The following is a 16,637-nucleotide window of genomic DNA, read 5'->3' on the forward strand; positions in this document are numbered from 1 at the left end:
CCCAATTCCAAGAATGGTTCGGTCCACAGCTACATCAGTGTTTATTCTGCGTGTCCGGGTCCCACACAGTCTGTGACACTCCCTCCCCCTCCTTTTCCCACCCGCGTGAAGTGGCCAGGGGCCGAGCCCCGCCTCCACCCCAGTCTCGCCAATGGTCACCCAGCTTCCAGAGTTACATTTGCATTTCCGGGAGCTCTCGCCCAATAGTAAGGCAGTACTTGCCTCCCCTCCCGAGGGGGGCGGTACTCCCGGTGGATTGCACCACTCTTGGGATCCAAGGATGGGGGAAGGCACTTCCACAGAGGCCTCAGTGACAGGAGGAACGGAGATCTCCCCCTCAAGGCAGAGTAGGAGTTCAGCGGAAGAGGGGATTCTGGCCTTGGAAGAAGCCGAGCAGCCCGCTGTCTGGGACGGGGTCCTTGATGATCTTCTGGATCTGTACAGGGAGGAGGGGGGTCAGGCAGTGTCCGGGGTCCCCATCTCCAAGGCATATTTGAGGGACATTTCTCCCTATTCATCTCCCTTTCCTTCTTGACAGCAAATGCCCAAACCAACTCCATCTTCTAAGAACTTTTCCTGGGGCTTCCCTTTCACCATACCCACCTGAGTTAGCTCCTGATCCCCTGCCATCTTGGTCTGCTTTGCTGGCTTGGGCTACTAAGAGTGATGGGCTCTATCCTGGGGCTTCTCATTTACATCTTCTTTTTAAGTCATCTCAACTCTCCCATCCCCCAATTCCCAAACCCATGCCTTGCCCCTCAACTCCAGACATTTATCCAACTGCCTCTTTGATGTTCGTCTCCATTTGACCCCCCCCCCCCCCCGACTCATAGTTCAGCCTGTTAGTAGATGACAACCCGAAGCCCCACTCTGGGTGCCTTCTCCTGCAGTCCCACACTGTGCCCGTCAGTGAGCCCCGTGATTGCCTCCAGAAAGTAAACACAAAGGAGAAGAGCCTGCACGCCCACTGCATGCACTCTGGTGTCCCTTGTTCCTGACACCTTCCCAACTGCAGACCTGATGTGGCCAGCACCCTGCACAAGTCCCCATGGCTGCCCCTTGCTAAAATCCCAGATCTTTGGGGAGACACGGCCTGCTAGGAAGCACTCCCTGCCCCCACTCCTCCACATGCACCCAGCACTCAGGGTTTCTTGTTAGTTTCTGGAATGAAGCAAGTTCAGTCCCACCACCAGGCCCCTGCCCCAGCTGGTCTCTCTGCCAGGAACACTTTTTTGGATGACTGGCTGTTCCTCCCCTGCAGGTGTGCACTTCAAAGCCAGCCCCCAGAGGGCCTTCCCTGTTGCTTATTATCTCATTTCTCACACACTCTGCTCATTCCCTTCTCAGCTCCAGGCCACAATGTGTAATGGAATACTGACAGGCTTTGCTGTTGCTCCAGGACTCACAACAGTGGTTGGCACATAGTAGGTGCTCAATAAAGGCTCAACAGAACTCAGGAGAGAAGAAGGCAGAGCTCAGAGGGCCAGGAATATCAAATTCGGGCATGTCCTGTGATCCTTCAGGCCAAGGCTGTGCAGCAGTGGGAACTACCTGGTCAGACCTGGGTACCAGGAAAGCCACTGGGTGGTGGGCTTGGAGGCTAGGCCTGAGTGTGAGACTGGAGGAGGGGTCCAGAGGCCCCATCCACAGGGCTTCTGCTGGTCTGTTCTTTCCCATATCTGCCTGGCTCCCTCCAGGCCTCACTTCACTCCAGAGTCACCTTCTTCCAGGAGGCCTCCCAGGCCACCCCATGCAAACACCTCCCTGCTTTATCCCTCTCTCCATTCCCACTGTCTGCCATCAGCTTCTATCATTGATTTATGGTTGACAGGGTGTCTCTCCATGAGAACTTAGCCCCCTCTAGAGGAAGCAGCCTTCTGTGTTCCCGGATGTATACTGCAAAGTCGTGGTGGGTGCTGAGGAGACATTTGCAGGTGCGTGGGAGGTGGGGGGTGAGGGCCAGTACCTCCTTGAACTGGGGGTGTGCAGCATCGCCCACAAGCTGCAGAATGAGCCCTTCGCTGGTGGAGAGGAAGACGCCGCTCTGTCGCATCCGGGCCAGGGCCACCAGGCGGTCCACCTGGCTGCAGGGGAAGAAGGGTGTCAGTGCTGTGGCCCCAGCACCCAGGCCTCTGAGCCTTCCTGGGTGCCCTGACCACATCCCTTGTGGGACCATCTCACCTGCGGGAGGAGCAGGCGTCTACCACCACATGGACCTGCAGCCCCAGGTCCAGGAGGTCCAGGGCCGTGTTCTGGGGGCAGAAAGAGGTCAGGGCCAACTCCCGACAAGAACAGGGGTCCCAGGTGAGGGACTAGGATGCTGTGATGGGGATGTGGGAGGCTCAGGGCAGGGCAGGGACCCCCAGGGGATGACAGGATCCTAGGGCAGGATAAGCATCCCAGGCAGAGAGGGGTCCTGAATGAGGATCAAGTGTCATGTCTGGAGGAGGTCATGGGTCAGGAAGGGTGTTGTGCTGGGAGGATAGAGTTCTGAGTCGGGAAAGGATGTCCTTTTTAGGATGGGGAGATCCCAGGTGAGGGGGTGGTTCCCAGGTGTCAGTTGGGGGCCTCACCATGATGCAGGCCTGTGCCTCGATGCCACAAAGGAGCACAGAGCGCAGCTGAGGCCGTGCGTCCAGCTCCTGCCGCACCACGGGCACCATGCTGAAGCAGGTCTTGGGCAGTGGCCGCAGGCCCTCGGCCCCCAGCTCAGGCACTGTGGGACCCAGGCCTTGCGGGTACTGCTCTGTCAGGACGGCTGGCACCTCCAGCAGCCGGGCCACCTGTGTGGAGGTGGGGGGCACAAAGGCCTGAGTCCAATGGAGGCTGCACCCCCAGTCTGAGGGGGGAGAGGGCTAGGCCCCTGGTCTGAGTGGGGGTTGCTGAACCCCTGGCCCGAGGGAGGAGGGTCCTGTACCTTGAGCATGCGGGCGGCCACAGAGACGATCTGGGGGAAGTAAGCGACGTGGCGGAACTTCTCCTGCATGTCGCACAGGAAAAGCATGGACGATCTGGGGAGGACTCGGCCCAGGCTGGGCTTTACGGCTGCCATGTCCTGAGAGTGAGCAGAAGGGCCAAGGGGCAGGGGCAGGCGGAGGCATGTGTGGTTTCTCTGCAGCTCCACGGTCCATGCACTCAGACCCTAGAGGGCCCTCGGATACCCCTTTCTCCTCACTTGCAGACTTCACACCTGCTGTTCCCCAGGTCTGGAACACACTTCTTTCTTAATGTGTCCTATTCGGCCGGGAGGTCACATTTCCGGGGGGGTCTCCTCTGGCCTTGTCCATCCCCAGGACCCCAGCCTCACTCCTCTAGAGCCCAGGGAAGCCTTCTCCTTTTCTGGAAGGGTATGTGGGTATCTGCCATCTCTGTCCCATCACAGGCTCCAACTGTGACCCTCACCCTGTCCCCAGAAGGAAACTGAGGCTTGAGCAGTGATGTGACCTGCCCGAGGGCCCCCTGCCAGTAACACGGGGAGTGGGATGTGATTTCTGAGGGAAAACAGCTGAGCTTTCCTGGGCTGCACCTCCTCCCTCCTCACAGCCCGGCCGGACGGAGCATCTGTGTACAAGTCAGTTCCACTCTTGATCTCTGAAACCCTAGTTTACCCAGGTGTGAACAGCCAGCTGAACTCCCTTCCAGGTCTTGGAGAGAAAGGCTGGTGGAGCCGTGTTCAGGAAGGAAGGAGGCGCTGACACAGGCCACATCGTGGACGGGCTTTAACACGAGCTCTGGGAGAGGCCGTCACTAAAAGCCACACGATGTAGGAGTCCATGTGTGCCGCCCGCCAGGGTGGTCAAGTCTATGGAGACGGCAGACACACTGGTGGGTGGGGGGCTGGGGCGGCACCGTGGGATGCAGTGGGGACTGCCTAACCTTTGAGGAGATGAAAGTGTTCTGGAACTAGACAGCGTGGTGGCGGCACATCATGAGGGTGCTTGAATGTCGCCAAAGTGCACACTTTCACGTGGCGATTTCTAGGGAACCTGATCTGTCTAGGCAGGGTCAGGAAAGGTCTCCCGGAGGAAGTGGACAGGCAGAGGGAACAATCTTCCTGGGAAGACAAAACTGACCCTGTCACTGCCCTGTCTCCCCACCTGCCCAACACCGGGGACCACTGCAGCCGCTGCCTGGCCATGTGTCACCTCGGAGCCTTTGTCCATGCAGCTCCCTACACCCGGAGTGAAGCACAGCACCCAAGGTTAGGGGGCTGGTTATGTAAGTCATGGTATATCCATGCCACGGAATTCTTTGCAGCCAGGAAAAGTTACAAGGAGACTCTTTAAATAACAGTATGGAAAGGTGTTCAAAAGATGTTAACAGTTGGGGGGAAAAGCACAGAACACTGTGTATAGCAGCGCTCCCATTTGCACCCCCAAAAGAAGGAAACAAAGTTTGTGCATTGCAGCTATCTATATTTGCTCTCTCCGGCCAGCACCAAAGCAGCAGGGACTTCAGGAGGGGAACAGGTCACTGAAGGACAGTGTGTGTGGTCTGATTTTCACTGTGTGCTTTCTGTTCCTGTCGAATGTTGTTCAGTAACAGGTTGGGTAGTCAGGAATAAATGCAATGAGATCTGCATAAAGATGGAACCCAGCAAAACCTGCCTGTGGCATATAAATTATGACAATGGGCCCTGGCGGGTGTGGCTCAGGGGACTGAGTGCCCGCCTGTGGAAATGGTGACCGGTTCGATTCCCAGTCAGGGCATATGCCTGGGTTGTAGGTCAGGACCCAGTAGGGGGCGTGCAAGAGGCAACCACACATTGATGTTTCTCTCTTTTTCTCCTTCCCTTCCCTTCTCTCTAAAAACAAATATTTTTTTTAGAATTATAATACTAGTTATCTTTGGGGGGTCACTGACAAAGGGGTACAGGGCTTCTGGGGTGTGGGGGATGTTTGACTTCTGGATTTGGATAATGGTTACAGCAGAGCACTCACTTTGTGAAGAGCTATTTTGAGCTGTGTTATCTGTGATGTGTACATTTTCCTGCATGTTTTGTATACGTCCATTAAAACTCTTCAAAATGTAAAATAAAATGGGGAGGCTGCTACCAGGCTGGACTGGAGGCTGAGGCTGGGGGCGGGAGGGGGGAAGCTGGGGATGGGGTCCAAAGGGCAAGGGCTCCAGTTCAGGCAGCAGCACAGGGAGGAGGGGCAGGACCAAGAGATTCAGGGGGCGGGTGGAACTGGCTTCCGGGGAAGGGAAAGGAGGACGACCCCCCACACACCCGCCTACCTCGCCTCCACCCGAGGTTTCTGGTGCGCAGGTGGCGGGTATTGGGGTTTAACTAGGGACCTGGTCAGGGAAACTGGGTTTTGGGAGAAGAAAAATTGGGTAAAGGGAAGTGTGAATGTCGGGGAGGAGGTCTGAGCTGGAGACAGACTTGGGGGTGCCGTGGGGGAGTGATGGGAAGCGTCCAGAATGGACCTCCGGGTGGAGGGAGCCCAAAGCCCGTGGAGGAGAGGCGGCACAAGGGAGGGGGGGGAGGCGCAACCTAGAAAGGTGGGTGGAGATCCTTAGATCCCCCTGCGGCCTCGGGGGACCCAGCCCTGCAGGCCGGACTTCTAGATATGTAACCGTGGCCACGTTTCACACTCTGTCTGGGCCTCAATTTCTCCCTCGGAGTCACGGGGGTCAAACCCACCTACCCTGCAGGGACGTGGGGAAACCTGGCCCGTGACGTGGGGAGGATGAGGATGACACGTGAAGGGTCCCAGTCCCTGGCCAGCTAGTTGCGTGGGCCCTGCACGAGTCCCGCCCCTGGCTGTGTGACCTCGGCGCAGGGCGTCCCGGCAACGTCAGCTCCCCCAACGGTGAGGCGGGAGGGCTGGTCTCCTCCAGGGTCGGAGCCAGCCTTACCCGGAAGGCGCTGGGTTCGAGCCCGGCCCGCCTCCTCCACAGGTGAGTCCTGGTGCCACTCACCTTTCAGAGCCCAGGCTTGCGCCGCTCAGGTCCTCCCACCCGGTTCCCGGCCCCTGGGTCACTGTTAGGCAGTGTTGCGACTTGCGGCCCAACCCCACGCGGTCTTGCGGGCGCTGACTTTGGTGGAGCCGCCCAATCGGCGCTCCACTGGCCCAGCTCTGCCCTGCCCCGCCCCCGCCCCCAGCCAATCCGCAAGCGTCGCTGCTCCACCCTGATGGGAAGGAGGCTCTTCAGACCAATGGGTGGCGGTAGAGGGCGTGAGTGGCGGGCTGGGCGGAGCAGTTGCAGTGCCAGTGGAGAATGTGGAGCGTGGTTGGACCGCACCTAAGGCGAGACAGGGAGGGGCCGTGCCCAGGGCAGGGGAGGGCCTGGCGTTCCAACCCTGGCCATTTTGGCCGCTCCGAAACTTAACGGTGACCCAAGAAGCACTTTCCAGTTAAGGTTAAAGGCTCGATGAAGACTGGAGCTTAGGTCCCCCACCCCACCCCAATCTCTGCAGCCTCAGTTTCCTCAGCTGCACAGCACCTGCCTTCTAGGGTGGTGTTCATAGTATGTAGACTTTGTGCTTAGAAATGGGGTTGACAGAGATAGAAAGAACTCCCTATCATTCTTGGAATAAAATCCAAGCTACTCCCCAATTCACGGTTTGCCTTTGTCAACCTCGCAGACTTCATCTGTCCCCTGGCTCCACTCCAGCCACGCTGGCCTCGGCTGCGGCTCCCCAGCGAGCTTTGCATGTGGGTTTCCTCTGCCTGGAGCCCCAGACTTTCACATGGCTTCATATCTGAACACCAGTGTTAAATAGCCTCTTGGTGAGGCTATTTACCGTTTTATCTTCTTCACAGCACCAATTCCAATCTGAAGATGGAAATTTATCTTGTGCTTAAAAAATGTATGGATTTACTTTCTTATTGTCAGGTCAGTCCCCTGACCTGCCTCCCCCCAAATGTGAACTCCACAAAGGCAGAGACCTTGTCTATTTTATTCACTGCTGAATCCTCAGCACATAGTAGATGCTCAGTGCATTTTTGAGAATAAATGAAATGAGACCAGACATCAGGCAGCAATGAGCCACGTGAGTGCAGCTAGAGCAAGGACTCCCGAGGAGATGAGGCTGTGAAGAAAGAAGGGGGGATGTAGAGGAGGGAGAGAGTGAGGGCCCTGCCTGGAAGAGGCAGAAGTGACGCCTGGTCTCAGGTGGGAGTCTGGGTTTGGGTCATTTTCCCAGAAGTTGCCAGGACAGGAGTGGAGGGGGTTCCTGGCAGAGGCTGGGGGCTAGGGAGCTGTCACAGGGGCACCTCTGGTTTCTCCTGGCCTGACCTGGGTGGTGATTGGGTGTCATGGGAAGCAGGTCCTCCAGCTCTCTGGGATCCCCTGAAAATGGTGGGCATAAGGCATCTCCCACCTGCACCCCCAGGCCTCTTCAGGAGCCAAGAGTTCTTCCCCTCCCCCCAGGGCATGCAGGGTGAGGGGCAGAGGACCATAGGAATGTTGGGCCTGCCTGAGGCCTGGCTGGCCCAGTGCCTGATGGGGCAGGTCATACATCCCTGAGGGATGTTCTGGGCTGAGTGCAATGTCATCGAAGAGGTCCAAGGTAGAGGCATCCAGCGAAGCGAGGCTCAGGCTGGGGCCTGCACGAGGTGCCTCGGTGGGGGCCACAGCACGGGCCACCCCCAGGAAGGGGGATGGTGGTGGCCGGGGTGCTCTTTGGGGCGAAGGTCTCTGGGGAGGAGCCTCCTGGGACAGGATGGACAGGGCCAGGCGCTGGGTGGCGGCCTCGATCTTGGCAAACTGCCTATGGAGAGATGGTCATTAGCTGGATGGCCGCAAAGGAGTCTCCTCCCACCTGTCACCCCAGAAGTGCTTTGTCCCTTCTCACTCTCTTCATTTTTCTTTTTGGCACTCTGCTCCCTGCCTCGGGTCCCTTTTCTTGAGTCTGGCAATTCTATTTGTGCATCGTACACATTTGTGACATTTAGATTTGTTATGATCACGTTCCAACACATAAAGTAAAAAATGTCTTCAGAAAAGGGTGCATTTAGAAAGCCCTGACTGGTGTGGCTCCGTGGGTTCGGCATCATCCTGCAAACCAAAAGGTGGCAGGTTTGATTCTCGGTCAGGGCTCGCTCTTGAGTTGCAGGCCAGGTCCCTGATTGGAGGCACGAGAAGCAACTGATCGATGTCTCTCTCCTTCTCCCTCCCTTCCCCTCTCTCTGAAAATAAATAAAGTCTTTTACAAAAAGGAATTTTGTACAAATGTGTACCAAAACCTGCTGTGGGCTAGCAGCACATCTGTAACGGGGACGCCTGTGGATTCTGCTTCCTCTTAGCTCTTGAGTCTCCTCACCTCTGAGCCCCTCCATCTCCAACTCCTCTTTACCTGGATGACCACCCTGGCCTCCCCTTGGTGACAATACCAGTGGGTCTCACAGGTTGTAAGGGGCTGAATTGCGACCCCCTGAAATTCACCTGCTGATGCCCTAGCCCCCAGTACTTCTGAAAGTGATCGTATTTGGAGATGGGGTTTTCAAAGAGGCGATTTAAGTTAAAATGATGTTACTAGGGTGACCCCTAGCCCGATAGGACTGGTGTTGGGACACACAGGGAGAGCCGTGTGAGGACACCAGGACAAGACGGCTGTCTGCACCTGCCCGCAGCTTGGGGTCCCGGCCTCCAGAATGGTGCAAGAGTGAGTTTCTGTTGTTTGGACTGACCAGTTTGCGCGGTTTGATTACCGCAGTTCTGGCAAAATAATGTCCAAGCATCATGTGAGCCAAGGTGGCGAGACTCACAGTCAATAGCCACGTGACCCAACTGAATGCAAGTTCAGAAACTGATTAAGCCGCTAGAGAGTGAGAGCAGTTGGAGGGCAGCTGATGGGAAGGAGCTGCAGCGGCCCTGGGGGCAGGGCACGCCCTGGCCTGGGTGTGCGGGCTGGTCCCATCCGTGAAACCGTGTCTGATGCTGTGTAATTCTGCTCACAGATGTCCAGAATAGGCAAATTCCTACAGACAGCAGATTAGTGCTTGCCAGGCTCTCGGGGAAGGGAATGGAAAAGGACCGATGATGGGTGCAGGGTCTCCCCTAGGGGTGATAAGAATGTTCTGGAACTGGATGGAGGTGATGGTTGCAAAACATTGTAAATGTACAAAGTGCCACCAAAATGGTTAAAGTAGAGAACGGTTATGTTCTGTGTATTTTATCATGAGAAAAAAATGTATACTCGGCTCTTAAGTAAATTAGTGAGAACTGCAACTCTGACACCGTCTTTGATGCCACGGAGGAAACATGCTCTGAGTGCCCCAAGGAAAATGGTGAGAAATGGGAGGTCAGGTTAAGTGAGAGAGAGGGGGATAGAGAATGAGAGAGGCAGAGAGATGGAGCTGGGGCTGGAGCTGGAGATCGAGGGCAAGGGACGGAGAGGGAGAGAGAGAGAGAAGATCTATAGCTTTATGTGCAGTACATGGCCTCCGACGGATGTGAGGGCAATCAGGCTGCGACACCTGCCACCCGACTGATCGCCAGGGTTGACTCGGCTGATCTGGCCGGCTAGGTGGGCGTCCCCTCCCTCCCTCACCAATCCATGTCTGTCCCTCCCGAAGCTGCGTGCGCAGTGGAAGAGGACAACCTTCCCAACTAGAGGAAAGGACCAGTCTTCAGTCAAGGGCACACAAGTAGCTGCGCTCCCCGCTAGATCCTCCCAACAAGCTCTCAAGGCCTCCGACAAACTACGCATGAATGACGTTCAGGCCGATGAGTCATGACATTTGCAATTCACTCTAAACTATTTTTAAAGCCTGGATGAAGGAAGGGTGCTAAGACAGTCCGGACATTAGAAGCTAAGTGATGGTATGTGAGTGGTGGTTAGGGCAGGGTTCTCCACAGAACACTGGGAGGGCTTGTGAAAACAGACTCGCGGAGCCCTGAATTTCTGCCTCTGCAGCTCTGAGAATCTGCATTTCTGACACGTTCCCAGGAGATGCCAAGTGGTCATGCTGCTGGGCTGGGGACTACCTCTGAGGACCCCTACATCAGACAGCTGCCTTGACTTGTCTGTAGGTTTGAAGTGTTTCACAAGAAAATGTCAAAAATCCATACGCGTGGGTGGGAGGGGTCTCCTGTGGAGCCTGGAAGGAGGAGGAGGCTGTGGGGAGATGCTGAGGAGAGCTTGCCTTTGACCTGGATTTATGAGCAGGCTCGGCTGGCTGCCCAGGGAGATGTGCTCGGAGCTGCCCCCAAGGCCACCGGTGGGTGGGCTGGGTCTCTGGGAAGCATGTGGCGGAGCCAGGCACAGGTAGTGGTGATGTCTGGGATGGTGCGGCAGAGACGTTGGCCCTGGGAACAGGGAGTGGGAGTGGGGGAGGACCGGGAACCTGGGAGGTAGGGGACTGGCATTATTAGCACAGGGTCCAGCCTGGCTGGGTGTAGGGAACCCTGATGGGTGCTGAAGAGCTGGAGGGGCCCTGGAGCCGTTGTCGAGGAGTTAGGAGGCCCTCTTTGGGGACACATGTGTTTTCCTCTTCCATGGTGGGTGTGAGCATTTTGGGTGTGGCCAGGGCTGGGCATCCCGGAGGAAGTAGGTGGCAGTGTGGGGGCAGGGGCTAGGCTGGACCAGGCTCCCACTTGTTCACATTTGGTTCTTACACCTCCTGGGACAAGGTCCCGGGCTGGCTGGGAGGACTACCTGCTTATTGAAAATCAGGTCCTCGAGAAACTCACTTTACCTCTCTGTGCCTCACTTCTCTCACTCAAGCATGACGACTACTACCTGTGTCCTGGGGTTGCTGTGGGGAATTAATGAGTTCATACTCACTGTCTGAGTGACTATTATAATTTGATACTAAACTGCTGCCTGATACTTGTTAAGTGTCAGATGAATATTAGCTACTGTAATTGTCATTATTGTCACCAACAGCATTGTCACCACCACTCCCATCATCACCACCACCACCACCATCATCATCACCATCATCACCGTGACCACCATCACATTATCACCATCACCACTATCACATCACCACCATCACCATCACTGTCACCTCCATCACTACATCACCATCATCACCACCACCATCACCACCATCACCACCATTGCTGTCACCATTACCACCACCACACCACCATCATCACCACCATCGCCATCATCACCACCATCTTCATCACCATCACGCTCATCATCACCATCACCACTGTCACATTCATCATTACCATCAAGTCCCTGAGGTGCTGTCTGCAGACAGGATCACAAAGTGGTACACAGAGTGAACTCCAACTACCTGGGGTTTCATCCACTCACTGGCTGTGTAGCCTTTGGCAAGGCATCAAACCTCTCGGAGCTTTCCTATCTGTAATTGGAGGATAAAGGCAGCACCCGTCGCGGCCTTAGTACAGAGTACTCGGCGTGCAGCAGGTGCAGGAGCAATGGTTGCTGTCATAGGGTGAGGGGAGCGCACAGGTGGGACTGGGCAGAGTGTGGGAGCCAGGACAGGCCTGCACAGAAGCCCGAAGGAGCAGAGGCCCCTCTTCCCACTCCCAGAGACACTGTGGGATGGCGCTGCTCCGCAAAGGGACCAGCTGGGCAAAGGCCTCTGCACCTGCGGGCCCTGCCTGGGACGCCCTCCCCTCCGCCTCCCGCAGGCTGCTTCCCGCCTTCCCGCCGCCCCCCAGGCCTCTGCTCCCACGTCGCACCTACTCAGTGCAGCTGCCCCTCTGACACCTTACAGAAAACGCCAGCCCTTCCCGGCACACCTCCACAGCACGTACCACCTTCTAGCATACCATATAATTTTTTAAAATCGAAGTAAAATTCACATGACTTAAAATGAGCCACTTGAAAGCGCCCTGTTCAGTGGCATTTAATACATTCGCAGTGTTGTACCACCACCACCTCTAATTAGTGAGCTTTTCATCACCCCAAAAGGAAGCCCCTCCCCACAAGCAATCACTCCCACCGCCTCCCCAGCCCCTGCCAACCCCGGATCTGCTTGCTGCCCGTGGGCTTGCCTCTGTGGACATTGCAGACTCGGGAACCCACCATCTGTGGCCGTGGTGTCTGGCTGCTTTCCCTCAGCACCGTGTTTTCAAGGTTCGCCCACGTTGCTACATCACATGGAGCGTTTGCCGCCTGGCCCCCCCACTGGACACGCGCCCGTGAAGACAGGGAGCGCGCTCTGCTTTGTTCCCTGTCGGTTCTCCCAGGGGGCCGGCACACCATCGGCGCTTAATAAATGCATGCTGCATGTTGACTGCATCCAGCCCTGGGGGCCACTTCTCTCAGTTCTGTCTGGGCTCAGTGTCCCCCAGATCTAGGGCCCGTCACCTCCCCACCCCCTCCACCCCTCTCCCCCTCACCTGCAGATCTGGTTGTGAAGGAACCTCCTGTGGTTGGGCCTCCTTTTGGGGGGCCGGGTCCGCCGGGGGTGCAAGGTGCGTAGCATGCGGGCAGCTGCCCCGCTGACAAAGGCACACAGCTCCCGGGGGCTGGGCTCGGAGATTGCTGGGGCTGTGGGGGCCCCGGGGTGCATGGCCTGGGTGATCTGGGGGTAACCTTCCACTATATTCCTGCCGATCAGAAAGCACCCCCCAAATCTGTGAGGAGAGAGGAATAGCCACGGCTGGGGGCTCAAGGCTGCAGAACAGAACAAGGAGGGATGGCCTGTGGGATGGGCAGATGACTCTGGACAGGAGAGGGGGTAGGGCCCCAGAAATTAGGACCCAGAGTCCCTCCTCTCCTGGGTCCTATATCAACCCCCCTGGTCCCTGTGTCCCAGGAGCTGGACTTGGGGGTTTGAGGATGGTAGGTGGGGGGTTGATATAGGAAGTCAGGGGAGGGGCTTTCTGTGCACGTCCCCAGGGGCCCAATTAGCACATAGTTGGACCTGGGATATGGGGCAGGGTGGTGCAGGTGGGGAGGCGAGGAAAAGCGCCTGGAGGTTGCCAATTAAGGCGACAAAGGCCTGGGCAGCGCGGGGAGGCCAGGAGCTGAGTCAACTGCTGCAGTTAGCGTTAAGGACCCTTAATTGGAGCGGGTGCCCAGGGGGGTTTGGGTGCAGGCTCGGAGGGAGGGGGAGACGGCACAGGCGCCTCTGCTGTGGAGTAGGCTCCCCTGCGGTGCCTTCCTGCCTCCCTCTGCTGCAGGCCCAGTATCCTGGGGAAACTGAGGCTCCAGGAGGGGCTTGTTGTGCTCCAGGTCTCTCGCCGGCTGGAGGAACTGGCTTCCGGGGGTTGGACCCCCAACTCCTGCATCTCCCACCCAAGTGCAGCCAGTGAGCAGGGGAGAAAAGAGGGACACCTGTGGACTGGGCCCATTACTCAGGTGGGCCACATCAGGGGCTGTTTGGGGCACAGCCTGGCTGTGCCAGGAGGGGAGGAGAGAGCAGGGGCAGCTTCCCCCCAAGACATTTTTGGAGGGACTCTGGGGCCCCTATGGTTTGGGGAGGCAGAGAACGGATGGGGCTGGCAGTTCGGGGGGCTGGCTCCTGGGGCTGAAGGGAATGGGTCCTCTTGTCTCCGGGCAGGGTGGCCAAGTGTGGGAGGGGGTGTCTCGGTGCGGCTCCAGGGGGAATGCGGCGGGAGGTGCATGTGTGTCCGGTGGCTGTTGTAACACAGGACCACGAACTGCTTAAAAGCATGCTCGTTAATTCTCTCGAGATTCTGGAGGTCTGGTGTCCAAGGTAGGTCTTAGGGGCTAAAGTCAAGGTGTTTCTTTGGGAGGTGCCAAGGCCAGAAACTGTTCCCGTGCTTCTCCCAGCTTCTGGAGGCACCCCCATTCCGTGGCCCGCGGGCCTTCTTCTGCCTTCCAAGTGCGTCACCCCGACTTCTGCTTCTGTCGTCCCAGGTCCTCCTGACTCATAACCTCTTGTCTCCCTCTCATGAGGATGACATTTAGGGCCCCCAGGTAGCCAGGGTCATTTCTTCCACGCAAGATCCTTAACTCAGCCCCGGCTGGTGTAGCTCAGTGGATTGAATGCCGGCCCTCAAACCAAAGGGTTGCCAGTTCGATTCCCAGTCAGGGCACATGCCAGGTACCCAGTAGGGGGTGTGCGAGAGGCAGCCACACATCGATGTTTCTCTCTCCCTCTCTTTCTCCCTCCCTCCCACTCTCTCTCTAAAAATAAATCAATAAAAATCTTAACAACAACAAAAAAAGATCCTTAACTCAGATGAAGTCGCATCGGCAAAGCCCCCTCTCCATGTAAGACGTGACAGATTCACAGATGCTGTGGGTTAGGACTTGGGTGTCCTTGGGGGCTGTTATTCATCCACCGCAGGACAGGAGGGGGGGCCTCAAGTCTGTGTTCCCTGGGCCAGTGGTCGCAGCTGCCAAGGCCGGGCCCGGGGCTGCCCTGGACGCCCCCAGCATCTGCAGAGAGAGACTCAGAGCAGTGAGGATGCTCCCCCGGGCCCCCAGTGCCCAGGCAACTCGCTGAGGTCCCCTCCCCTGTGCACAGAGAGGGCGCAGGCTGTCCCTGTTTTCTGCGGGGGAAACTGAGGTCACGGTGTATGGTTACCAAGGCCACAGCAGCAGAGCTGGGATGTCACCCACGTGGGGAAGAAGAGGAGGGACAGGAAGGACTTCTGAAAGCCCTCATCGTCATTAACTATTAAAAGGTAACATTCCTAAGTATCCTCACTATAAATATTCTTTTTTTTTTTTTTTTTTTTGCCAAATGACACCCTGATAAAATTAGCAGCAGCCCATTATGAAAGACTGTGGTGGGAAACCGCCTCTGGCTGAGAGGAGAGAACGAAACAAGAGCTGCCAGATGTGAACACGCCATGAACACGCCAGAACGTGGACGGTTATGAACTTAAAAGTATACATCCCGGCCCCGCCACCTGCAGACCCCCGTCTGATGTGAGCCTCCCGGCCTCGGTGCTGAAGCTGGGACGAGGAGCTGGCACGGGGGTAGGTGGCTTGTGCATGCTCGTGCAGCAAGGAAGTGGCACGGTGGGGACCGAGTCTGGTCAGCTGGGGCCGGGGGGCGTCCTTGTGGGCCCGCAGCCTACGCCCCCTCCCCCCGGGCTCAGGGCCATCACACTGTTGGCAGCCCAGCGCCTGCAGCAGGCGGCCAGCGATGTCACCAGAAGTCCAGAGCGCGTGTGGGCCACGAAGTGCAGTGAGGTCGGCAGCTATGGGTCGATCAGCCGCCCAGGGTCACCCTCCCTGGCCCAGTGCCATGTAACCTCGGAGGACAGGCAACCGTGGGCACAGGCCCGGGTCTCAGGGACCTCAGGGGCCTCTGGGGTCTGCCTGGGTACCTCCAGGACTCCCCAACTCGCTCACTCCGGCCTTTGCTGGGGAGAGGGGACGCCCTGCTCTCTGGAGCGTTGGAGGTCAGGCCCCGAGGACAGGAAAGGGGTCGCCGCCGCGTGGCTCCAGAGCGGTCTTGCATCGCCCTCAGGAGCCACGCGCAGCCTCTGCTGGCGGGCTGTGTGCCCTGGCAGGCGGGGCCTGGTACCACACAGCGACCCTGGCCCTGCGAGCTCTTACCTGGGGCGCTCCACCAGGGGGCGCCAACACCCCGGACTGGCGCGGGAGGCTCGGGCGTTGTGCCGGGCGCCACTTTGGGCCTTTCTCCTCCAGTCTCTGAGATTAAGAATCATGCAGAGGTGGGGCCGCCTTCATCTGGTGTTTGTGGAGGGCCTGCCCCTGCAGGGAGTGGAAGGTGTTCATTCACAGGCTCCTCTCCCAGTCCTCACGACAGGAGGGACATTTAGTAAATCAACAAGCATCTATGGAGCACCTACTGGGTGCAGAGACAGTGGGTGCAGCTGCGAATAAGACAAGTCCCATCTGTCCCCTCAGGAGGGTCGGACGCACAATAAAATCCCAGCTGGGGCCCTGGCTGGTGTGGCTCAGTGGATTGAGCACTGGCCTGCGAACCGAAGGGTCTCAGGTTCGATTCCCAGTTGGTGGTGCGAGAGAGGCAATCACACACTGATGTTTCTCTCCCTCTCTTTCTCCCTCCCTTCCCTGAAATAAAGTCTAAAAAACAAAACAAGAAAAGAAAAGAAAGAAAATCCCAGCTGAGGATGTGCTGTGAAAGTGCTGAGACTGCACAGCAGGTTGGCAGCTGGGTGGGGGGAGGTGCTGCTTCAGACGGAGAAGCCCCCTTGGAGGAGGTGATCACTGTCCTGCAACTGGAGCAGGAGAGGTGGCAGCCAAGAGCCCCCCAGGCAGAGGGCACAGCGGGTGCAAAGGTCCTGAGGCAGCAGCAGGCTTGACTGGAGTGAGAGAGGGAGCCATGGGACAAGGTGAAGTCGGAGGTGAACAGGGGCCAGACCCTCAGGGCTCTGTAGGCCAGGTAGGAGTTGGGCTATGAGAGCAAGAGTGAAGGGGAGCCATGGAAGCTGTGGGGCAGAGGTAGTGCCCGGACCTTAGGGCCCTGCCCCCCACCTCCTTTATAGGCCTCACTGCACCTGGAATGGTGGACTCCCCAGATCGGGAGGGGGAAACCGAGGCGTGAGGACCGGTCAGAGGCCCAGATGAGGCTTGTCCCTCCCTGCCTCTTCCGTGCTCGTCTGCTACTTCTGTCACCCAGTCACAGATGGACTTGGTTTCCCTTAAAATGCATGGTAGACATTTGCAGACAGCAGCTTCCTGTTGTCCCCAACTCAAAGCTCAGAGGGCCCAACCCTGTCCTATTTGCTGACACCTCTTCTTCTGAGACAGAGCAAGACTGTTTGAAGAAAAGGTCTTTAAAGAGGTA

The 16,637-nt window shown here is 57.4% G+C and overlaps 3 protein-coding genes across 4 annotated transcripts in view; 1 reads left to right on the plus strand and 2 right to left on the minus strand.

The window, feature by feature from the left end:
- ZNF628 (zinc finger protein 628) overlaps positions 1-16,637 on the plus strand; it is a 52,928-nt gene that overhangs the window by 27,079 nt on the left and 9,212 nt on the right. Inside the window, exon 7 of the mRNA XM_053656714.1 lies at positions 14,619-14,833. The gene's annotated coding sequence lies outside the window, so the exon portion shown is untranslated. The remainder of the gene's footprint in view (positions 1-14,618; positions 14,834-16,637) is intronic.
- ISOC2 (isochorismatase domain containing 2) lies at positions 25-6,061 on the minus strand. 2 transcript variants are annotated; one of them, XM_037159788.2, is made up of 6 exons: positions 5,926-6,060; positions 2,918-3,055; positions 2,574-2,783; positions 2,182-2,252; positions 1,967-2,084; positions 254-436 (listed from the first exon to the last, which is right to left on the minus strand). In XM_037159788.2, the coding sequence occupies exons 2-6, from the start codon at positions 3,050-3,052 to the stop codon at positions 356-358; spliced, it is 615 nt and encodes a 204-aa protein (XP_037015683.1). In that variant the 5' UTR covers positions 3,053-3,055; positions 5,926-6,060; the 3' UTR covers positions 254-355. The 2 variants fall into 2 exon arrangements, with proteins under 2 accessions (XP_037015681.2, XP_037015683.1); XM_037159786.2 differs by lacking the exon at positions 2,182-2,252 and having other exon boundaries at positions 25-436; positions 5,926-6,061.
- Positions 7,264-14,090, minus strand: CUNH19orf85 (chromosome unknown C19orf85 homolog). The gene is made up of 2 exons (XM_037159846.2): positions 12,277-14,090; positions 7,264-7,720 (listed from the first exon to the last, which is right to left on the minus strand). The coding sequence occupies exons 1-2, from the start codon at positions 12,447-12,449 to the stop codon at positions 7,264-7,266; spliced, it is 630 nt and encodes a 209-aa protein (XP_037015741.2). The 5' UTR covers positions 12,450-14,090.

Source organism: Artibeus jamaicensis, unplaced genomic scaffold (genome assembly GCF_021234435.1).
Source record: "Artibeus jamaicensis isolate MK-2021 breed Jamaican fruit bat unplaced genomic scaffold, CSHL_Jam_final scaffold_2693, whole genome shotgun sequence".
In the NCBI taxonomy this organism is placed as follows: Eukaryota; Metazoa; Chordata; class Mammalia; order Chiroptera; family Phyllostomidae; genus Artibeus; species Artibeus jamaicensis.

Coding starts and splice junctions, on each gene's coding strand:
- ISOC2 (XM_037159786.2), bottom strand. CDS start 3,052: ATGGCAGCCGTAAAGCCCAGCCTGGGCCGAGTCCTCCCCAGATCGTCC. Junction 2,784..2,917: donor TGGCCGCCCGCATGCTCAAG/GTACAGGACCCT, acceptor ACCTCCACACAG/GTGGCCCGGCTGCTGGAGGT. Junction 437..1,966: donor CACACCCCCAGTTCAAGGAG/GTACTGGCCCTC, acceptor CTCCCTGTACAG/ATCCAGAAGATCATCAAGGA.
- CUNH19orf85 (XM_037159846.2), bottom strand. CDS start 12,449: ATGCACCCCGGGGCCCCCACAGCCCCAGCAATCTCCGAGCCCAGCCCC. Junction 7,721..12,276: donor CTTCACAACCAGATCTGCAG/GTGAGGGGGAGA, acceptor ATCTCTCCATAG/GCAGTTTGCCAAGATCGAGG.